Here is a 23,494-nt window from a genome sequence, read left to right as displayed (position 1 = left end):
GCTTGTGTATTTTCAGGAAACTCCTCCAAGCCTGTATGCGTTCCAAAAGGGCAAATGTGTATTTAAGTGAATAAAATCTGACAAGGCCAGGGTTTCAGTGAGCTTGTCCTCTAGAGAGAGGTTTCCACCCTATGCCTTCTAAATTCATATTTCTTGTCTAGTGTTTTCATTTGTGATCCCCAATACAATGTGGGCATACTGCAGTTGGACCAAGAGCCCACCTAGTTAAAGATGACAAGGGCACTCATTTTCCTTGAGCCCGAGTTAAGAAAGTACTTTTTGACACCTTAATTCCTTTATCCTAGCCCCAAGCAACACGCTGAAGATAAGAAACAGGAGGAGAACGAGACAGGGCAGAAGCAGTCCAGAGATGACCTGGGGAACGGTGAGGAAGCCTTGCCAGGCTAGCAGTCATCAGTTGTGCGAGGGTGCAGGTGGCCCTGGACAAAGCCAAAGGAGGTTGGACCTGGATTGTCACTGCCCACTGTTTGTCTACCATCCAGAACTCGAATATCATTGCTGTCATGTCACAGGGGTAGTGACTGGGAAGGGGACCCATAAAGAACTGGTGGACCAGAAAGAAGCCTACTACAAACTAATTCCTTAGATGCCTGGCAGCAATGCAAAAAGAACATGAAAGAATTCAGTCCTTCTCATTGGATCTCCCTACATTTGACTCTTAGCGTAACCACTACTAGCTGTCTCATTCTTGTTCTTTTATGTTTCTTTCTAGTCTGCAGGTATGGAATGAAAAATCTTAAAAGGACTCAAGCCCTGCAGACGGCATACACCTTTCTAGATTTATTAAGAAAACAAAAAGGGGGAAATGCCGGGGGGCAAAAACCAACAGTAGTTAGCATTAATGCAAAAAGACCCATTGGAAGGCCAATGGACTTGGATATTCAGCAGGGATGAAAATAAGCATAATATTGCCCTGCTGTGGGCTCAATGGCTGAAGGCAATTCCCTAACATGATAGTCCTTTTACTGTTTACCAAACCTTACCTTTGATATGCCTGTATGCATTTCTAAAGGGCAAATATGTATTTAAGGCAATAAAAGCTGACAAGGCCAGGGTTGCAGTGAGCTTCTCCTCTAGAGAGAGGTTTCCACCTGGCCCCCTATGCCTTTTAAATTCACATTTCTTCTCTAGTGTTTTCATTTGTGCGTGGCCCCTTCTTCAGATCCTGAACCCTAGCCGTGAAAGGTTGAGGCACTTCAAGGACATGATACACCCGGGTTCACTCCTCATCTCATGTCGGACACATTGGAGAAGTTTCCTGAACTCTGTGTACCCCAGCGCTTGTTCACAGGACTTAGTGAGCTAAGAGCTCTCACATGCTGGGCACTCTGGCATTATTGTGATAATCAATATGCAGCATTACTGTGAGAATTAATACTGCATTACTGTGAGAACCAATATCGCAGCATTACTGTGAGAATTAATACTCTATCATTACTGTGAGAACCAATACTGCAGCATTACTGTGAGAACCAATATCGCAGCATTACTGTGAGAATTGATACTGCATTGCTGTGAGAACCAATACTGCAGCATTACTGTAAGAATTAATACTGTAGCATTACTGTGGGAAACAATACTCTAGAATTACTGTGAGAACCAATACTGCAGCATTACTGTGAGAACCAATACTTTGGCATTACTGTGAGAATTAATACCGCAACATTACTGTGAGAACCAATACTGTAGTATTACTGTGAGAATTAATACCCTAGGGCCGTGGTCGGCAAACTGCGGCTCCCGAGCCACATGCGGCTCTTTGGCCCCTTGAGTGTGGCTCTTCCACAAAATACCACGGCCTGGGCAAGTCTATTTTGAAGAAGTGGCGTTAGAAGAAGTTTAAGTTTTAAAAATTTGGCTCTGAAACGAAATGTCAATCGTTGTACTGTTGATATTTGGCTCTGTTGACTAATGAGTTTGCCAACCACTGCCTTAGGGTTACTGTGAGAATTAATACTGTAGCATCAAAATGAGAATGGATGCTGCAGCATTATTGTGTGAATTAATTGCCGAGAACCAATTCCAGCATGTGATAACTACAAGAGTTCCGTCAAAAGGGTGATGGGACTCTGGGGGCTCAACAAGGGTGAGCCACATATGTAGTTTACCTGTTGGGAATGGCTAAAGGGCACTTCCCCCAAACCTGAATAGGATTGTTAACTGCCAGACAGCTCAGGGCATTTTATTGCCTCCTGCTGGCCAAACACCTGAACAGCTGTAGGCTATTCCCCAAATTTATAATGCTTCTTTACCCTTTGATACCTTAACCTTTGAAGTGTATATTTCCACCTTGCCTTAGGACAGTGGTCGGCAAACTCATTAGTCAACAGAGCCAAATACCAACAGTACAACGATTGAAGTTTCTTTTGAGAGCCAAATTTTTAAAACTTAAACTTCTTCTAACGCCACTTCTTCAAAACAGACTCGCCCAGGCCATGGTATTTTGTGGAAGAGCCACACTCAAGGGGCCAAAGAGCCGCATGTGGCTCGCAGGCCTCAGTTTGCCGACCACTGCCTTAGGATAAATCGTGTGAATAAAAACACGGGTCCTTGGTCAAGGTAGGAGTCTTCAGTTCCCTTTGGCTGAAGCTCCTCTGACCCCCAATGCCTCTCAAAAATATATTTCGTCCTTGGACTCTTTAATCATCTCCTCGCAGCCCCCTTCTCCAGAATGCTGAATCCTTTGTAAGGCTGGGAAAAGAACCCCGGCTTTATGGCGCCCTAACGAGGGACACCAACAATTAATGCTGTATTTATTGTTAATATAACAATTGTTAATATAATAAATACCATGCAGGCTTCACTGGGGGTTTCCCAAAATCCAACCCATCATCGCACTCTAGGGAGAACTGCAGAGAGTAAAGGGTCACCCCACGAGGGGCACTCACCTGGCAGTGGCTGCGCTGGGTCTTCTCTGTCCCATCCCTTCCTGGTTCTGTTCCCTCCCTCCCTGCATTATCACCAGTGTTTGGACAGGTTCAAGTGTTGGACTAATGAGAGGGCACAGTCCTCTCACGGCCATGTGCAAATCCCAGCTTGGAGGGCAGAGCCTCCCAGCACAATGATAGCCAACAGCTAGAGTTGTAAGCTTGAGCCTGTGGTCTGAACACGTGGTCCCACGTGCCTGAGTGATGTGGGGTTGATAGAGCTCAGGTGCATGTAATTGAGTAGATATGAAACTCAAAGAACATTGTAATTAGCCTCATGGAATCTGGCTATAAAATAAGGAGACGGCATACAGGCTGTGGTGCTGCCTGTCCATCAGAGAGGGCAGCGTCCCGCCCAGCCCCAGCTTTCTTCTCTTGTCTGTCTTTTCTAAATCCTTCACTGACCCCACTCAGGTTCACCCTTGGCTATGCTGGCAAGGCACACTCACCTCCTCCTCTCTGCTCCTCAGTGCCCCCTGCCCCCCCAGGGCACCACAGCTTCCTGATCAGAGAATTTTTCAGCTTTTCTTTGTCTCTGTGTCTGACCTCAGCGAATGAGAAACCCTGCAGCCCTCACCCCGGGCGGCCCAACCTGAGGCCAGGGCTCAGCTTCCCTTTGGCCCATTCCATGCCGGTACCCAACAGCCCACGCTCACCCTGAACACGTCTCCTGATTCACCTCCTCGTCCATCTCCCGCCCGTGACTCAGCTCAGGGCCCCAGGTCCCTATTTTGTGACCCCACAGTTACCTGACAAGATTCCCTGCCTCCTGTCCCTTCACCTCCACAGCCAGTCCCCCAGGACCTCTCATTGTCCTTCCCAAATGTCCCATCTGTCCATGACCCTCCTCTGGCCTCAAGGCACAGGCATGCCCCTGGGCAGCCACAGCCCCTCCTGACCCTTCCCCACCCTCCTGACCCCTGCTGTCCTCGCCGCCCCTCCCCCCTCCCCCACCCTGGGCTGGCTGAAGGCCTTGCCTTTCCCTCCCCACAGATCCCTCTGGCCTCTGCTCCTCTGCACCCCAGCTTCTCTCTGCCCCCAGCCCCTGCCCCACGCCCACCCCTCCTCTCCTCCCCCCAGACAGACACCTCCTCTGAGGAGTTGCCCTGAAGGCCCAGCCTGGCTCAGCTGCCACGCTCAGGGTCCCCAGCCCCCGGGACCGCCACCTCTCCCCACGGGATCTTGCTCTGCTGCGGACCCTGTGCCTGTCTCACCCCCACTGGGCTTTGAGCTCCATCAGGGGGATCCTGTGTGCTCGGCCCTCCCTCCCTGCATCTCCTGGGTCCTGAGAGGGGCCTGGTGTGGAACAGGAGGGAAGGACCTGTGGGAGCAGGAGGGCTGGAGGGCCCGGGGCCAGGGCTCAGGCCAGGCCGGCCCAGAGTTGGTGTCCATCTGGGGGAGAACAAGGGCATTTCTCACTCCGAAATGAAATGGTGACTTAAGGGGAGGCCTGGGCACTGTCCCAGGAGCAGGGCAGTGAGCTGGGGCCGGGTCTGGGCAGGCAGCGGTTCCCAGGAGCAGTGAAGCAGGTGGACTGAGCTCTGGAATGTGCAGGCGCCTTCCCGGAATCACCCTAATTCCCCTAAGAGCCATGCCCAGCTGGCTGCTTTTCTGCTGCACACCACGTTTTGGGCGGGCCCCTCCCGGATCCTGTGTGAGTCAGGACCCCAGAGCTAATGGGGGCGGGGGAGCTGTCCCCGTCTGACACTAAGAATCGAATGTGACTCATCCAGCAGAATCAAGCCTGGGAGGAAGGAGGAGCGAGAACAGAGGGGCTGAGGAGGCACCGAACCCCAGCAGCAGCTGGGGCCCACGGCTAAGTGTCCTACAAGGCACAGGCCCCCTCAGCTAAGATTTATCTGGATCAAGACGTCATTGGTGCTGAGGCGGAGATTCTGTGCTAAGCTCTCATTAAAAACACAGAAGAGGAGACCAAGTTAATGAGTCCATAACTGGGGTGAAACCAAAAATACCCAATTAAGATAAAAAGCAGAAATAGAAAAAGAAGTGAAAAGAGCAGTGGCTGTCAACCTTCCTAATGCCGCGACCCTTTAATACAGTTCCTCATGTTGTGGTGACCCCCAACCATGAAATTATTTTCGTTTCTACTTCATAACTGTAATTTTGCTACTGTTATGTATCGTAATGTAAATAGGTGATATGCAGGATGTCTTAGGCGACCCCTGTGAAAGGGTCGTTCGACCCCCAAAGGGGTCGCGACCCACCGGTTGAGAACCGCTGGAATAGAGGAATCATGGGACAAGTAGAAAGCAACATATTTCTAAATAACCCCTGTGAGCACCAATCCTGAAGCCCTGAAAAAAGTGTTCAGTTGGGGTGAGTAAATGAATATACACAATAAACACACACCGGTAAACATCCACGGGACGCAGTCCAGCCGCAGTGAAAGGGAAATGTGAATGCTCACGTTGGAGACGAGGAAGTCTCCAGTCAGTACTCCAGCTCCCGTCTCAGCAAACAGGAACGGGGAGGACACAGCCATGGGAAGCGCAAGGAAGGCAGGAACAGGGCGCAGAAACCAGGGAAACGGAAAACACAGAAGGAGTAGAGAAAATCGAACACACAAAAGCTGGATCTTTGAAAACATCCATTATGTCCACAAACGTTTTGAAAGATTACAAAGGAAGAGAGAGAAGATACGGATGACCAGGATTGGAACAGAAGCGGGGCTGTTCCTTCAGGACCTGCGGGCATCGGAGGCGCACAGGGAATCCTGGGCAGAGCGTTACACCCTTGACATTCTGGTGAAATGGACCAATTTCTGAAAAAGCCAACGTACACTCTCAACCAGACACGGAAACCTCACCTCTCTTCACGGTGTTTCAGTGCAAAGAAGTGCTCACGTGCTGGCCAGACCCACAGCGGAGGCCGTGAGGGGGACCAGGCGGGGAGGTGGGCGAGCGCTAGGCCCACAGCCAGGCCACCAGGCGGGCAGCTGCGGGAGAGGCGAGACCGCGGCTGCAGAACCACCTGAGCACGTGGAAGCTGGACACGGGCCTCAGAGGCGGAGTCCATGCCCAGCAGCTGCAGCCGGGCCTGCGAGGGGCAGGCACCACCCGTGGGGCACTCGGCCCACACTCACGGCCTCTGGGCTGGCACCGTGAGGCCCTCACCCTGAGCAGGAGGGCGTGAGCGGAGGGGAGGGCAGGCCGTGGCCCAGAGCGACACCTTGAAAGAGCATGAGCTGCATGCGGGCAGGTGGCGCTCTGTGCCGCTCAGACGCCTTTAGGGGTGAAACTCACTGGGAAACAGGGAGGACGCTGCCCAGAGCCCATTCTCCTTCCTGGCCGGAGGAGCCATGGCCGTTGGACCCGCGAGTCCGGAGCCTGTGTGGCCCAGGGAAGCGGGAGCCGGGGTCATAAGGTCATGCTGGGAGAGGGGGGCCTTCCCGCGCCCCTGCACACAATGCTTCCTGATGGAGGGAGGGAGGGGCTCTGCCAGGTCCTCAAGCTGGCTGTGCTCCCCTCCCGCCTGCAGGGCGGCTCCCCCTCCCGCTCCCCTGAGGCCTGAGAGCTGGGAAGGCCTCCCTGTGGCCTCCAGCAAAGCTGTGCGTGACAGCGGGAGGGAGGGGTGAGTGCAGCTTAGGTGCTGGTTGCCTGGCCAATAGCCACCTCTCCTGCCCGCTCCAGCTCCACACGCACATGCACACGCACACACCTCCGGGGCGCGCACAGCCCTGCCCTTCATTGGGGAGCACCGGCCCCTCCACAGACCTGGTTGAGGCCCCAGTGGCTGAGCCCCCCAGGGGAGCCCCTGCCCCATTGCCCACGATGGGTTTGCATGGAAACGGGATGCAGCCCTGGACAGGGAAGCGGGGGACAAGGCCGCAGGAGGAGTGGGCATGGGCAGGGAGGGGCTTTCCCTGCTCAGAGGAGACCAGGGAATGAAAAGCACCTCTTACTGCCCTTGGACAGGGCCAGGTGCGGTTGTGCCCCTGGAGGCTGTGCGACCACAGCGACCATCCAGCAGACGCGGGACCAGCACGATGGAAGAGCCTGGGCCCTGGAGCCTGGGGAGCTGCGGGACTGAGCCTGCGCTCTGCCTCCGCCTCCTGCTCCAGGGACAGCGGACGGCCAGGCTGGGGAGGCCGCTCTCAGGGAAGCTCTGCTCTCCCACCCACAAGCACCCCATGCCAATGAGCTCTGGGATCCCCGAGGTCCAGACTCCCACCTGCTGAGCCCGTCCCGGGGTTCCGCCCTGAAGGCTGCCCGGGGCTCCTGTCCTTCGTGGGGTGGGTATAAGATAAGGGCCCACGTGGGCCGGGGGCTGACAGCTGGGCCTCATGCACCCCGTCCGCAGTGGGAGCACGTGTCCCGGGCAGGGCAGGCATAAGGCTTCCCTCCGACTCCGACTGCTTCCGGCGGCTTCCAGGCCCAGCCATGCCAGGCCTTGGGGGGGGGGGGGGGGAATCATGGCCTGTGCACGGAGAGCAATGCTGAGAGGCCCTCTAACCACTGAGGGTTCAGTCCTTCTCAACAACAAGGTAAAGCGAAAGCGAAAGCGTCCACTTGGGTATAAAACCTGTTGCACCAGGAGCAAAAGCCAGACCTACCCTGGCTAGCAATGGCTTCGGTAAGTCCTCAGACCTTTCTAGAACCTGCTCTACAGGGGAGGGCAGCTCCCTGTTCTAAATGAAGGCCTGGGCTGTGTTCCTGCTGGGAACAGCGCTGCCTCTAAGGCTGCCATGGAGACCGGAATGTTGTTTGAGTCTCTTTTGCTGCAGGACTGGGAGGTCTTGGGGCAGAGGGAGCCCCGCTCTGGGTCTGGCACTGTATGGAGTTGGGGGGCCATGTGGGAGGTTGTGTGGTGTCTGGGCTGTGCCCTCCTGAGCTGGGGAAGGAGGTGGAGTGTGGGCTGATGGGGGACCCGTGACTTGGGGAGCAGTGGATCCCGGGCTGTGGGGCTCAGCTGCTGCAGAGTTCGGTGCCTCCTCAGCCCCTCTTTCTGGCCCCCCTTCCTCCCAGGCATGTGTCTGCCTGATGGGGTGCATTCGGTTCTCAGCGTCCAACGCGGACAGCTGCCCCCCATTAGCCCTGGAGTCCAGACTCACACAGGATCCAGGAGGGGCCAGCCTGGTGCGAGGTGGGCAGCAGAAAGCAGCCAGCTGGACGGGGCTCTTACAGGAAGTGGGGCGATTCCGGGAAGGCGCCTCACATTCCAGAGCTCAGTCCACCTGCTTCACTGCTCCTGGGAACCGCTGCCTGCCCAGACCAGGCCCCAGCTCACTGCCCTGCTCCTGGGACAGTGCCCAGGCCTCCCCTTAAGTCACCATTTCATTTCGGAGTGAGAAATGCCCTTGTTCTCCCCCAGATGGACACCAACTCTGGGCCGGCCTGGCCTGAGCCCTGGCCCCGCGCCCTCCAGCCCTCCTGCACCCACAGGTCCTTCCCTCCTGTTCCACACCAGGCCCCTCTCAGGACCCAGGAGATGCAGGGAGGGAGGGCCGAGCACACAGGATCCCCCTGATGGAGCTCAAAGCCCAGTGGGGGTGAGACAGGCACAGGGTCCACAGCAGAGCAAGATCCCGTGGGGAGAGGTGGCGGTCCCGGGGGCTGGGGACCCTGAGCGTGGCAGCAGAGCCAGGCTGGGCCTTCAGGGCAGCTCCTCAGAGGAGGTGTCTGTCTGGGGGGAGTAGAGGAGGGGTGGGCGTGGGGCAGGGGCTGGGGGCATAGAGAAGGTGGGGTGCAGAGGAGCAGAGGCCAGAGGGAGCTGTGGGGAGGGGAAGGCAAGGCCTTCAGCCAGCCCAGGGTGGGGGGGGGGGGGGGTGGCGAGGACAGCAGGGGCCAGGAGGGTGGGGAAGGGTCAGGAGGGGCTGTGGCTGCCCAGGGGCATGCCTGTGCCTTGAGGCCAGAGGAGGGTCATGGACAGATGGGACATTTGGGAAGGACACCGCGTGTTCTGGGGGACTGGCTGTGGAGGTGAAGGGACAAAAGGCAGGGAATCTTGTCAGGTAACTGTGGGGTCACAAAATAGGCACCTGGGGCCTGAGCTGAGTCAAGGGCGGGAGATGGACGAGGAGGTGAATCAGGAGACGAGTTCGGGGTGAGTGTGGGCTGCTGGGTACCGGCATGGAATGGGCCAAAGGAGAGCTGAGCCCTGGCCTCAGGTTGGGCCGCCCGGGGTGAGGGCTGCAGGAGGTTTCTCATTCGCTGAGGTCAGACACAGAGACAAGAAAAGCTGAAAAATTCTCTGATCAGGTGCTGTGGTGCCCTGGGGGGGCACTGAGGAGAGGGAGGAGGTGGTGAGGCAGGGAGGGAGGGAGGAAAGGGACTGGAGGAGACGGGACAGAGAAGACCCAGCGCAGCCACCGCCAGCTGAGTGTCCCGGGCAAGTCCCTCTCCCTCTCTGATCCTCAGTTTCCCCAGCTGAGCAAGGGGTGCTGCTTCCTCCCCTGGGCTTGGAGGGTGGCAGTCATGGTGGGGAGAGTGCCAGCAGAGCCTGCTGCCTGAGTGTGTGAGCCCCTTCTGCCCCCTCCACCCCCCCAGCTCTGGAAGCTGGACAGCCCCACTAGGGCCTCCTCAACGCTCAGTCCCCTCACTAGGCTGTCAGTTCTGTCCCTCAGGTGGGCACCTCTGAGGGCGGGTGCACCGGGGCTGGAGGGGCAGAGTGTGAGGAGGAGCCTGTGGGGGCCATGCTCAGCCAGGGCAAGAGGCATGTGAGCACCTGCGGGCAGTGTGTGAGGCAGAAGCTCAGACTCACCTGCCCCATGTGGCTGGGGATGAGCCTGGGTCCCAGCCTCCACGAAGGGGCTTTGCACACAGCAATTGTGTCATCACCCTCCGGACAGGTGCACAATACACCCACATATGCTCATCGGCAACCTCATGTGTGTGCATGTACACGCACCACATACAACACACATGTGCACAAAGCACAGACACGCATGCATTACACTCTCTTTGGACAATTCTTCACTCTCCCAAAGCACAAGGTTATGTTTCCAGGCTTCCCTCCCTCGGGGCAACCAGATTCCAGGCTTCCAGTTCCCCAAGGGCACGCTCTGAAATCGCCAGAGGCTGAGGGCCTCACAGGGGCCAGAGTGCCCTCCACACGCTCACCAGGCGATGAACATCCGCGTGGACTCCCCTGCCCAGCTCCTCCCAGCCGGCCCTCTGCAGCTCCCTGAAATCTCTCCCCTTCCTGGCTCTTCTCTTGCAGTTTCCTGAAGAGCCCAAGCCTGGAGACCTGATTGAGATTTCCCGCATCGGCTACTCCCACTGGGCCCTCTATGTAGGCGATGGTTATGTGATCCACCTGGCTCCCCCAGGTAAGGGGATTGAAAATAGGATTTATCAAAGATTTATTAGCCTAATGCAGTGGTCGGCAAACTCATTAGTCAACAGAGCCAAATATCAACAGTACAACGACTGAAATTTCTTTTGAAAGACAAATTTTTTAAACTTAAACTTCTTCTGACGCCACTTCTTCAAAATAGACTCGCCCAGGCCGTGGTATTCTGTGGAAGAGCCACACTCAAGGGGCCCAAGAGCCGCATGTGGCTCGCGAGCTGCATTTGCCCAACACGAGCCTCATGAGAACAATTAAAGCCAAGAGCCACCCTGGAACCCTTGCTGGGTTCTCCCTGGGCAGTGCGTGGGCTCACTGTACATCCGTGTCCCTTGGGGGCATCTCAGTGGTCCCTCGGGTCCTGACTCAGCAGGGAAAGAGGTCCGTGGGCCCCAGGGAAGCCAGGCTGCACCCGCATTGGATGCTCTCCAGCTCGGGCCCGTTAGCTGGGCGAGCAGACAGATTTCTCTAAACCAGCAGCGTGTCTGGGTGTCCCGGTCACATGGAGGGACTGCCTCTCAGGCTGTGTCCTGTGCTCAGAGGATGTCACAGAACAGGGCGTCCTGAGAGGGCTTCCTGAACACCCTCCACGGAGCAGCTCTCCCAGGTCACACCTCACAGAGAGTCTCACACACACGCACACGAGCGCCTGGACCCTTGATGTAATGCAGGGAGAGCAGAAGCAGGATGACAGGCAGGCAGAGGAGAAGGCAGGGCCCAGACGTGTGTGTCGTCCATGAAAGGAAGGTGCTGGGAGGAGACCGCGGACTTGGAGGCACAGGGGCTGGTGCCCTGCAGAGCAGTGGCACCCACACCTTGGACAGCAAGTGTTTGCGTTCTCGCTGGACAGAAACTTCTCATGATCACAAGAATCTCCTTGTGACTGAGCAGGTTTCTATGCGCTGTCACCTACACTGACAGAGCTGAAAACTGTCAGCATTGATGGCAAATAGTAAGCGAAACCCCCTAATCCAGACGACACTTAGGAGGCTTGGAACAGGGAGCGTGAGTGTGAGCAGCGGGTCCTGCTTGTGTGTGAGTGTGCAGGTAGTGCTTCCTCCAGGGCGGTGCTAAGTGCAGCATCAGCCTCGAGACTCACACATAAAGGAGCCTGCTGGTTAGCGTGCTCTCTAGTTCCCTCCTCTTAGAGAGCAAATCCCGGGCTCCAGGCTCAATGGATTGGACACAACCAGCTGGAAGTGCTGTGTGGCTTCTCCAGGTGGCCAGAGCTGGGCCAGAAAAGGCCCATGATGCCTCAGGTCCAATATCGGTTGTTGAACGGACATGAGAGTGTTTACCATGAAGTTCAAAAGGAGAATAATGAGAGAATGTATGAAAATTGCACAGCAGAGTCTGAAACCCAGTGGGACCACAACTACTTTGATCTCTTTCTGAAACACACACGTGCAAAGATGAACAAATACAGTTTACTACCGTAAATTCATATAATGTCCATTCATGTAATGGAACACAGTGGCAGCCACTGACTATCACAACATTGATTAACATGAAAAGTATTCACAGCTCGTTAAGGAAAAGAGCACAATGATGGAATCCTCCAATCACATTGGTGAAGGGACAGACACCAGAGCTCAATAGTGTGACCCCCTGGCCCTTCCTCCCTGCCTTGTGACCTCTCCCCTCCCTGGCCTCCCCTGCAGTTGCTGATACTCTTGTGTCTGATTCCAGATGAGTACCCCGGGGCTGGCTCCTCCAGCCTCTTCTCTGTGCTGAGCAGCAGAGGTGTGGTGAAAAGGGAGCTCCTGAGTGATGTGGTGGGGGGCTGCCGCTATCGGGTCAACAACCACTTGGACCACGAGTACTCACCACTGCCCGTGAACAAGATTATCCGGTCTGCGGAGGAGATGGTTGGTAAGGAGTTGCCGTACAGTGTTCTGAACAGGAACTGTGAGCACTTTGTCACCGATCTGAGATACGGCAAGGCCCGCAGCCGGCAGGTAAGGCCCTCTCTTCAGGGGCTCCCTCTCCCTTCTGGAGGTCTACTTGGAGTGGGGGTGACAAGAATTACCTTGAATAAATCAAAAGGGAGCTCTCAGGGTCTTGTTGGCTGGGAGTCAGGATGTTTGAGAACTAATCTCACATCTGCTTTTAATCCACTCAGGGTCTTTGGACAGGGCACTTCCTCTCTGGCCTCAGTTTCCCCATGTGCAAGAGGAGGGGATGTTTGGGGGACCTCTAGGGCTCTGGGCTCCTCTATCCCTTTGGGATCCTTTGCCTCTAAGACCCACCCTAAAGGCAGCTCCTGATGCCCTGTGTGCTGTCAGGCAAAGTCTGGGTCAGCCCTGCACCATGACAGGTGTCCTAAGGCCCCAGAGAGCCTTCGGGCAAGAGATGCTCAGGTCTGTGGCCGGTGTAAGAGCTCAAGAACATGTTATGGAAGATCTGGGCAGAGCTTTAACCCATCCCCTTTGCCCTCTTCTGAGTTCCTTGTCACAAACACACAGTAAGGGGCAGAAGCGGGATTCAACCCCCAGTGGTCCCGGCTCTTTCTGCTGAACCACAGCACCTCCAGGGCTCACAGCCCCTGTGACTGGGTGCTGGGCAGCCTGGATGGAGGAGAATGAGGAGGAGTTTTGGAAGGGATATTAAGGATTTGATGCTCATGTGGGGTTGAGGTGACCAGTTAGACATCTGTTTGGACCTTTGAGTAGCAGTTTTACGTGTGAGTCTGGGGTTCAGGCTGAGGTGGTGGTGGAGATAGAAGTTTCCAGGCTGCACTTAGTAACAGTACACAGAGCACAGTGATCCCTGAGGCCATGGTTTCCCATCGTCCCCCTCAGCTCTGCCACCACCTCCCTCTGCAGAGCTGGAGCCCAGGGAGAGTCCTGACCACAGAGCCATTCCCACTTTCACCCCCAGAGCTCTAGCCCCAGGAGCCCAGGCAGGAAGGCCCCTCCCCTACCACCTCCATCAGGACCAAGTGGCCCACCCCGGAGGCTCACACAGAAGGATTCCATCCGTCCACCCTGCCAGTTGTCAGGACACATCCAGACAAGCCCAGCACTGACAAGTGGTCACACCTTCGGCTTCCCAGGGAAGGGTTGTTGGGACAAGGCCAGCATCTCCGAGAGGCCAGGCCTGGGGAAGGGCGGGAGCATGAGTGTGGCCTCCAGCCCCTTTGGCGGGAGGGAGAACCTGCCTGGTCTTGCTGTGGACTGTGAACCTGGGCTGCTCTCTTTCAGGCAGAAAAGTTCAAGACCGGAGTAACTGCGGGCGCTGGGGCCTTAGCTGCGATTGGTGCCACCATTGCTTTCGCGAGCAAGCGATCCCAACGCCAGTGACAGCCTGATGGGGCACAAAACCCCGAGTTAGAAGCCGCGGTAGAGAAGACCTCGCACAGTCCTTTCCACCTTACCCTAGCTCTTGGGCAACCTGTCCTTCTGTCTCTCACTGTCCCTCTCTTCCTGGCTGAAGGATGGACCAATTGTGCCAATACTGAAGAATTCATACGTGAACCTATGTCCCCTTCAAGGAGGAATTCTGCTGCCTCTGTGGCACCTAAACCAGAACAGAAGCACCGGGGCACCTGTGGGGGAAGCCAGCCTTTTCTGTCCGTGTGACTTTGGGAAAGCTCTGGACTCTCAGAGCCTCAGTCCCTTCCTCTCTGAGCTGGGGCCCGGGATCCACTCTAAGAAGATCAGAGAAGGTGGTGGGTGGAGGATCCCAGCCCCTGGCCGGCCTGGAGTAGGTGCTCAATGGACTGTCTACTTGTTCTCTGTAGTTGACCACTGTGGTCAGCAGACATCACTCATTTACTCTCATGGTGCAAAAAGGAACACACAATTACCTCCCGTGCAGTCCCACCTCTGGTCCTTGAATCCCCCGATGAGGCATAAACATCTCCCAGCATCTTTCCCGTACCTCCTACCTCCTTCAGTCAGCCCACCTTTTAGAAGTTGTGTTTTTCTTTCACATTTTTTTTTCAGAGAGGAAGGGAGAAGGACAGATAGAAACATCACTGATGAGAGAGGATCATTGATCAACTGCCTCCTGCACCTCCCACACCAGGATTGAGCCGCAACCCGGGCATATGTGCCGATCGGGAATCAAACGGTGACCTCCTGTTCGACCCTCAACCACTGAGCCACCGGGCTTCTTTTTCTTTTTTAACTCAAAGGTGAAGTCCTCACCCATCAGTGACTCCCACATGGAATTAAATCATCCTCCTGAGCCCAACTTGCCATGGCTCAAGCTGCCCCTGGTTGAATATTGAAATGAGTGAAACTGCTGTGTGACCAGTTAGACATCTGTTTGGACCTTTGACACTGTAATGATGGACACATGTCATTCTAATGTGTCCAGATGCATAGAATGCACCATACCAAGAGTGACTCTTGGGCTACACTAAGGTCTGTGGGTTGTAATGATGTGCCGATGTGGGTTCCTCACGTACAACAAAAATACAGGCTGGGGAGAGGGAAGTTGATAATGGGGGAGGCTCTGCTTGTGTGGGGGGAGGGGTCATATGGGAAATCTCTGTACCTTCCTCTCAATTTCTCTCTAAACCTAAAATTTCTCTAAAAATAAAATTCTTTTATGAAACTTAACCTCCTCAGAGTATTCCTCCGCTAGTACCTAGTGTGCCCTGGGTGTGGTCCCAAAAGGGGCGGGGCCTCATGCCCTCTACTTCCTCTCCCAGCCTCTGCCACCAGTGGCCCTACTGAATGGCCACTCTCCATGGTGGGCAGCACAGCCCCTAACACCCTGACTGGAGATCTGGGGGCGTCCCCTCCCCTGGGCTGTACCTTCCCAGGCATGAGAAAGTGGGGGGTGGGGGGGCCCTCGATCCCCTCGGTGCACAGACACCAGGCTGGGACGAAGCTCGGTGCCATCAGGAGGTTGAAGAACAAAGAGAATGACTTCTACTTGCTGCCAAAGAGCGCCTTGCTCAGATCCCCAGGCTCAAATGTCAGCCTCCATGCGGGGGTTCCGGAAGGATCCATGCTGGCCTTGCGCCCAGGCTACCTCTGGGTCAAAGGGCACAGCTGCTCTGTGAGCCCAATAACCAGCGGGTGAGAGACGGGAGAAGGCTTCTCGCTTCTTGGTCTAAAGCTCACCCATTAGCAGTGGGAGACGGGGAATTCGGGGACTGGGGTCTTATGGGAGATGTGAGCTTCCAGCTCTAATTCTAGGCGGTAAATCTCCTCCGGCACCAGACCCAGGCTCCCAGCAGCTCTGGAGGGACCCAAGGGTGGTGCCAGCTCCGTCCCCTCCCCTGGTTGCCCTGGGCCAGGGGTGCCAATCCGTGCAGTTTGACTCACCCTGAGTCCCCTCCAAGTGAAACTGCCTCTGCCTCCAGGGTCAGGTTCAAACCATGTGACTGGCCCCATCAGTCAGAACTGATTGGCTCAGTGTGCTTACCTGACCCAACAGCAGCCAATCAGAAGGCTGAGCTAGGATGCGGTGAGCTGAGCCAGATTCTCTCTTGGCAACTTGAACAGGGAACCCGAGAGCTGCGGGCCTGGAGGAGAGATGCTGCTGAGCTGACGCCGAAGGAAAAGCCGTGGAGTGAGGTGTCGGGGACCAGCAATGGTGGGGACATCACGACACTAATTCTTCTGGAGCCGAGAGGCCTGGAGAGCAGCAGCAGGAAAGGAGCCTCGGCCGCTGGGGATGGGAGTGTTAGCGGTGCCCACTCGTGCGCTGTCTGACCCAGGGCCTGGCATGGTGGGCACTCCGTGTCATTGGCTGCATGATGTTCCCTGCTAGGTCTGGCAGCCGCTCCTCTTCCTTAGCAGCGAGCTCGTGGAGAGACAGGGCTGCTGGCCTTTATTCCAGGCGATACTGGGGTTCACTTCCAGCCCACACCCCGTCCCAGGGAAGCGCCCCTTTCTGTGTGCTCGGTGCTCTGGGGGCACATGAGGAGGACACAGCGCACAGCTGGCTGCAGCGGCCCGGGAGGAGCGCGGGCCTCCCACCTCGCAGCCCCTTTTGGACCCGGGGGCCTCCGCTTGCCGACCTGTGACTTGCCCATGTGACTGGAGCCCTAAGTTCAGCTGCACCCTCTGTAGAGTAGATGAGAACCCCACCGCCCGGTCGTGCAGGGGTGGGATGGACAGCAGAGGGGAGGTATGGAGGGAGGGGGGGCCTGACGGGGGCTGGGCCAACCTCCCATCCCTCCCAGAGCATCGTGGCATTAAAGTAAATGCCTGAAGCTTGGGAACCACCCGCAGCAGGGAACTGGCCAAATAAAACCGATGCCTGCGTTTCATGGCTGACGGTGCCACCGTTACCAGCAGCTGTCCAGCAGGTGTGTGCTTACACCTGTGAATTTTAAAGCCAAACGCAGGCTTTACAAATTTAGGCTTATTGAGGAATAACTTACTGTTTTATTTTTTTGTTAATCCTCATCTGAGGATATTTTTTCCATTGATTTTTAGAGAAGGAGGGGGAGAGAGTGAAACATCGATGTGAGATGTTTCTCTCTCTCGCCCTCTCTGTGTACAGGACGATGCTCCAACCAACGGAGCCACACTGGCCAGGGTCAAATGCCCTTTTAAAAAGGGAATAAGAACTGGTGAACTAATGTGTACACACACACACACACACACACACACACACACACAGCCAGTGAATATAGAAGCTGCTCATTGGATGAACTGGCTGTTCAGAGACTGACATTATACCAACAGGCTTTCTGTGAGCCCAGCTCCATCGGGCATGGGAGTGGGGAGATGGCCCCTCCCTGAGGGTTCCAGGGCCCATCACTCTGCCTTCTCGCTTCAGCTTTCCCAGAAGCCTGGGTGAGGCGGGAGGCTGCCGTCCTGTTAGGGACAAACCCGAGGATTTAGAGCTGGGAGATTGTGGCCACCACCTGACCCAGGCCTTCAGTCTGTAGTGATGAGAGCCCCTGAGAAGAGAAGGGACTTGCCTGAGGCCACACGGTGAGTGGGGCTCTGGGTTTGCAGGTCAGGCCTGGCTTGCTCAGCAGCTTCCTTTCCTGCTATTGAAAAAATGTCCCCCTGGCCTGCTGAGGTCCCCACCCCGCTCTGGCGGGCTAGCACCTGGTGTCCTTGTCCTGTACCACTCTGCCCATCCTGCATCCTTCAGGGACATCTGCGCTCACATGGGCCTTTAGGAGAATTCACATCCTTTGCTTTAGAATCGAGGAAGCCAGAGTCAGGGGCATCTGTGACTTCTCCGAGGCCGCCCAGGCGGGGGTCGGCCATGTTTGAGTTTGAAGCCAGGCAGGGGGGCCGGCCTTTCCACAGCCCATCCTCCCTGATGGTGCCAGGGCAGTGGGGCTGCCTGCTTGCCTGCTCTCAGCCCCGACCATGGCCCTCTTTCCTCTTCGGGAACCACAGGTGGAATCGCGGGACCGGGGGCGGACAGCTTCATATTAGTCTGGTCTGACAAGGCCATGGTGAAGAAGGAGAAGCTGTCCGCGGTGGCCGGCAAAGACAAGTACCATGTCAATAACAAGCATGACCGGAAGTACTCCCCGTTGCCACCCAGCCAGATCGTGCGCGGGGCGGAGGAGCTGGTGGGGCGGGAGATGCCCTACAAGCTGACCAGCGCCAACTCTGAGAACTTCGTGAACGAGCTGCGATACGGAGTCCCCCTCTGGGACCAGGTGCGTCCTCAGCCTGTGTCCCTGTCCCCAGGAACCTGAGCATTCCCCCTGCTGCCAGTGGCTGGGCATCCGTGTGGGCTGCCAGGGCGGAGGCAGAGGCACGAACAAGACAAAACAGCAGGGACAGAATCCCTGCCCTCGAGGGAGTGACAGTCGGGGTAGGGATGAGAGTGGGGAGATGAGCCAGTCGCTGTGCAGACCAGTGAGGTTAGGGGCTGATGTCGCAGCCAGGACACTCACCCTGGCCCCTCCCATAGATCTAGAGGAGGGTTGTTTTAAGCCCACTTTACAGATGGGGAAACTGAGGCTCACGGTGCTTTACTAGCTTACCCAAACCCATCCAACCACTAGGCATTGAGGCTCCAGCACCTGACAGCCATGTGCAGAGGTGGGATTTGAACCCCGGTGCCTGATCCAGGAGGGCATCACGGAAGAGGCGACGCCCGAGCTGAATCTGATTTAAATCTTTTGAGTAAATTGAAGCTGGAAAATGACCTGGAGATGACCAGGGAGCAGGGTGACAAGGACTACAGGCCGAGGGAGGAGGAAAAGTGGGAGCCAGGAGGGGAAGAGCCAGACACAGGTTTCTGCGATGGGCCGGGGGTACACCGTTTGGGCTCTGGCCCACGTGGTCTCTGTCTCTCCACTCGACACCGCAGCTTTGTCGCAGAAACACAGTCATGGACAATCCCAAATGGCGTGGGTAAGGCCATTCCTAAAGAAGTGCTTTATGAAAACAGTGGTGGGTGTTAGAATCGCCGAAGGAGGAACACACTGGCCAAAAGGGGTAAAGAATTATGAGTTTATTAGTCACCTGGAGACCAGATGGGCTGAACCCCAAATGGGGCCAGCACCTAGAGATGAAGGGTCAGGGTTTTAAAGGACTCCAGGCAGGCTTTTTCTGGACGGAGAATTCTCAAGACGGGGAATGAAGGGAAGGATAATGGTCTTAGCAACTGGAATGTGGTCTTAGCAAGTGGAATGTGATCTAAGCAAGAGGAATGTGGTCTTAGGAAGTGGACTGTGGTCTTAGCAAGTGGAATTTGGTCTAAGTACGGGGAATCTGGTCTTAGGAAGTGGAATGTGGTCTTAGGAAGTGGAATGTGGTCTTAGGAAGTGGAACGTGGTCTTAGCAAGGGGAATGTGGTCTTGCCAAGTGGAATGTGGTCTTAGAATTGGAATGTGGTCTTAGGAAGTGGAAAGCGGTCTTTGGAATTGGAATGTGGTCTTAGCAAGTGGAATGTGGTCTTAGCAAGTGGAATGTGGTCTTAGCAAGTGGAATGTGGTCTTAGGAAGTGGAATGTGGTCTTAGGAGGTGGAATGTGGCCATAGGAAGTGGAATGTGGTCTTAGCAAGGGCACTGTGGTCTAAGCAAAGGGAATGTAGTCTTAGCAAGTGGAACGTGGTCTTAGCAAGGGGAATGTGATCTTGGCAAGTGGAATGTGGTATTAGCAAGTGGAATGTGGTCTTAGCAAGGGGAATGTGGTCTTAAGAGGTGGAATGTGGTCTTAGGAATTGGAATGAGGTCCTAGCAAGTGGTATGTGGTCTTAGGAACTGGAATGTGGTCTTAGGAAGTGGAATGAATCTAAGCAAGGGGAATCTGGTCTTAGGAGGTGAAATGTGGCCTTAGCAAGGAGAATATGGTCTAAGCAAGTGGAATTTGGTCTATGTAAGGAGAATCTGGTCTTAGTAAGTGGAATGTGGTCTAAGCAAGTGGAATGTGGGCTTAGCAAGAGGAATATGATCTTAGGAATAGGAATGTGGTCTGAGGAATTGGAATATGATCTTAGGAAGTGAAATGTGGTCTTAGCATGTGGAATGTGGTCTAAGCAAGGGGAATGTGGTCTTAGGAAGTGGAATGTGGTCTTCCCAAGTGGATATTGGTCTAAGTAAGGGGAATCTCATCTTAGGAAGTGGAATGTGTTCTTAGGAACTGGAATGTGGTCTTAGCAAGTGGATTGTGGTCTAATCAAGGGGAATGTATTCTTAGGAAGTGGAATGTGGTCTTAGCAAGGGGAATGTGGTCTAAGCAAGTGGATTGTGGTCTTTGTAAGTTGAATATGGTCTTAGGAAGTGGAATGTGGTCTTATCAAGTGGAATTTGGTCTTAGCAAGCAGAATGTGATATAAGCAAGGGGAATATGGTCTTAGGGAAGTGGGATGTGGTCTAAGCCAGGGGAATGTCCATTGGTAAGTCACCTAAATGTCAGTGCCCAGGGGTGGGGGTACCGACTCAATCATATGATCAGACCTGGCAGTGGGCTCGCTTGGGCCCTTGTGCCACAGTTTGCTGACTCTTGGTCTCAGATAATTTGAATCTTAAGTGAAGTATGACTGTTTCTTCTGGGCATGTTGGGTCAAGATTGGTAGATTTCCTCATGGCCTGTGTGAGGGGAGACAGGAAGATTGCCGGATTTGCAGGACTTTCCTGGGTGACCTCTGCTAATTTGTGATAGTCTACTGCTTGGTGGGCTGCGCTCCCAGTCCTTCTAGGCAGAGAGCAGTGTGGTCTTGAGGCCTGCGACCTGCCTGCCCTTTCTGATAGGTTTACAGTGGGTCCCTGTCAGGGACAGCACCCACTCTGACTGGGTGGGCAGGGGCCTGCCAGCAGAGGGTATCTGCATAGCCCTGGGCATGAAGCCACATTTGGCACCAGCAATTTCCCGAAGGGGTCCTTTAGGCTAGTGCAGGAGTGGGGGCAGGAAGAGAGCGAAACCTGCTCGGAGCAGGTGTGAGATGGGGTGGTGGCGGTAGGATCCCCTGCATAGGGTGGTGGGCTCTGAGGCTGCTGACACAGAGGAGTCCTAGGCTCGGGGACCGGACGATGGTCGGCGAGATCAAAAATGGTGAGGGCGGAAGGGCATTTGAGATCCTCTGGGGGCGCAGAGTGAAGAAGGAAAATCTGTGAGGGAGAGCAGCTGTTCCAGAGAGAAGGATATGTCCTTGAGTGTAAAGAAGCCTGGATATACAGGTCCTCAGACCACTTGCCCTGCCTGCGGCAGAATTGTCAAGGTCAGTTAGAATTTGGAAATCAACACTGCCATTTTACTTAGGCCAGACTTCCTGCGCAAATTCTAGGTCTGAAGGCTTTAAGTAGACAGCCCAGGGGTGTGGTGTGGGGAATGGCCGCCTGCGAACTCCCAATGGTGACAGGCAGTGGTTTAAGGTCTGCTTTCCGTGAGGTTAAGGCCGAGAAAGGCATCCCCGTCTCCCCCTAACGTTTACCAGAAACAAATGGAGCCCTCCATCCGTGACAGGTGTCCTGTCAGGAGAGGGGGTGAGGGAACCTGGTTCCGGGAGGACTTGTCCCCACCAGCGCTGGAGTTCCGTGGCGCCATCGAACAGTATCAACCCGGAGCCTAGCTACAAACCCAAAGGACAGGACAGTCCGTCGAGGAGAATAGACTAAAGCCCCTGACCTTTGACTCTGTGCCCAGTGTTGATGCAGGAGGAGGCATGGAAGGAGAGGTCAGCTATCCAGTCAGGAGCACGACCCAGTCTCTCTCTGCCCTGTATTCCCTCTAACCCTTTCACTCCCACTGCAAACATCTAGGTCTTGGTTTCACTTCAAGCCTCTGCCAACTTATTCTTCCAGGATGTAGGTTTGCACCGTGCAGCAGTGAGGGCTACACTGATTATAGATCAGCAGCCTCCTGTCACTGCGGGGGGGGGGGGGGGGGGTTGGGGGTGGCTTAAGCTGTCTTCACACTGTTCCTATAATCACGCATGCTGTCCTTATCCCTTACCATGCAGTTTCAGGAGGGCCGGGCCTCTGCCTCCACTCCCGCGGGCGCCTAGGAGCCTGGCTTCCATGCGTCCAGCTGGCGGACACCAGGTCCCCCCGCACTGATGCTGACTGGCCCTTTTCAAATGTACGTTTCAGGGTCTCCTGAGCCCCCGTGTCCCCTCCTTTGCGCACCCTTTAAAATACCAGTCACCTCTGTGCCAGTCAGAGTGGAGCTGAGGGAAGTCGGCTTAGCGCTGACACGTGGGAGCGTGTCTGAGTCTGAATGAAGGGGCAGTGCGGGCTTCTCCTTTCCCAGCCAAGTCAGCATTCTCCCCAGACACCTGCCACGAGGTCTGTCTGAGGACTTTTCTGTCGGCGGTGGAGGCCTAGGTGGCTTGTTAGGACACCAGGCGTCCTGGTCCCTGTCCCTTGGCGTGGGGGCTTAGCGGGAGTTCTCCCCACTGTCCTCCTCAGCCTTCTCCTCTGCACAGGGGGCTCTAACATGGTTAGGAGGGGGCGGGCAGACTGAGACAACCGAGTGCCTGCGAGGTCCTGCCCAGTGTTGACGCCTGGAAAGCAGCAGTTCTCGGGGTCTTGGCCCGCTTCCGCCAGCACAGCCTGTGGGCAGGGGTGGCTCACAGGGCGGCGCTGCCGAGTGCACGACCCTCAGGGACCATCCTGGTGACTCCTCCGCCTCATCCCTATTTTCCCAGTATCCGCTTCCCTGTCCAGATCCTCCCGGTCAGCGCGGTGCGAGGTGATCTCACTCCATAAGCCGCTGCCCAGTCACCACATGGCATCAGCAACTCCTCCGTCAGCGGCCAAGCCGGGCCTGGGCCGGGCTCAGCTCCTGGGCCACCCAGAACCATCCCGGGCCAGGCTCAGCTCCTGGGCCACCCAGAACCATCCCGGGCAGGGCTCAGCTCCTGAGCCACCCAGAACCATCCCGGGCCTGGCTCAGCTCCTGGGCCACCCAGAACCATCCCGGGCCAGGCTCAGCTCCTGGGCCACCCAGAACCATCCCGGGCCGCCCTCAGCTCCAGGGCCACCAGAACCATCCCGGGACGGGCTCAGCTCCTGGGCCACCCAGAGCCATCCCGGCCCAGCCCTGGGTCGTGAGAGCTCACAGGGTAGTTCCCCAACTCTGAACTTGCTTCAGGCTCCCAGTGGCCAGCCCTAACCTAGACCCTCCGGGCACTGCCTGTGTCCTTCCCCGGCCACCCTGCGGCTCTCTGAGCCTCTCAGGACCTACAGGGCCGCTGTCTCCCTCACACCCTCAGCTCCTTCCCCCTCGCTCCTTCCCCGCCTCCTCTCCACTCTCCTGGGGGCCTGTTGCCCTGCAAACACCCGCTGCTCTGTGGTTCCGTTGGAGGGGAACTGAGTGGCTCCTGAGTGCAGATTCTTGGTGGGTGTGTCCGTGGCCAGCTCCTGATGTGGAGTGTGACACCGTCTCTTGTGCTGCAGGTCAAAAGAGGGATCACGGCAGGCGCCATGGGCATTGCAAACCTGATGGAGTTCATGTGGAACGTAAGCAAGCAGAAAGAGCGGTAAGGTCGAGGATTCATCCCAGCAATAGCCACTTAGTATGGAGAGGACTTGCTGTGCCAGAAGGACTGGGGTTGGGTTTATTGATTTCACTATTTTATACTCATTTAGGCTAATGTTTTTAAAAATATGTCTTTATTGACTTTATGTATTTTTTTTATTTTTATTTTTTTAGAAAGAGAGATAGGGGCAGGGAATAGAGAGAAACATCGATGGGAGAAATTCATCAGTGGCTGCCTCCTGCATGTTTCCTACTGGAGATGGAGACCCCGGGAATAGAACCGGAGACCTCTTGGTTCATGGATCAACACTCAACCATTGAGCAACACCAGCCAGGCCACTGAGGCTGATTTCAATGGAGCTGTAAAAGCA

General features: G+C 55.6%; 1 protein-coding gene across 1 annotated transcript; it reads left to right on the top strand.

Annotated features, from left to right (window-relative positions):
* Positions 1-7,532: 7,532 nt before the first annotated feature.
* Positions 7,533-23,128, top strand: LOC308233799 (phospholipase A and acyltransferase 3-like; the record flags this gene model as incomplete). The annotated part of the gene is made up of 5 exons (XM_080640752.1): positions 7,533-7,541; positions 9,532-9,624; positions 10,128-10,236; positions 17,582-17,850; positions 23,042-23,128. 5 exons carry the CDS (start codon positions 7,533-7,535, stop codon positions 23,126-23,128), a joined length of 567 nt encoding a protein of 188 aa, XP_080496878.1.
* Between the last annotated feature and the right edge of the window lie 366 nt (positions 23,129-23,494).

The sequence above is a fragment of the Plecotus auritus genome (genome assembly GCF_963455305.1).
Source record: "Plecotus auritus genome assembly, chromosome: 9".
Classification (NCBI taxonomy): domain Eukaryota; kingdom Metazoa; phylum Chordata; class Mammalia; order Chiroptera; family Vespertilionidae; genus Plecotus; species Plecotus auritus.
This window is presented reverse-complemented; position numbering and strand designations above follow the sequence as displayed.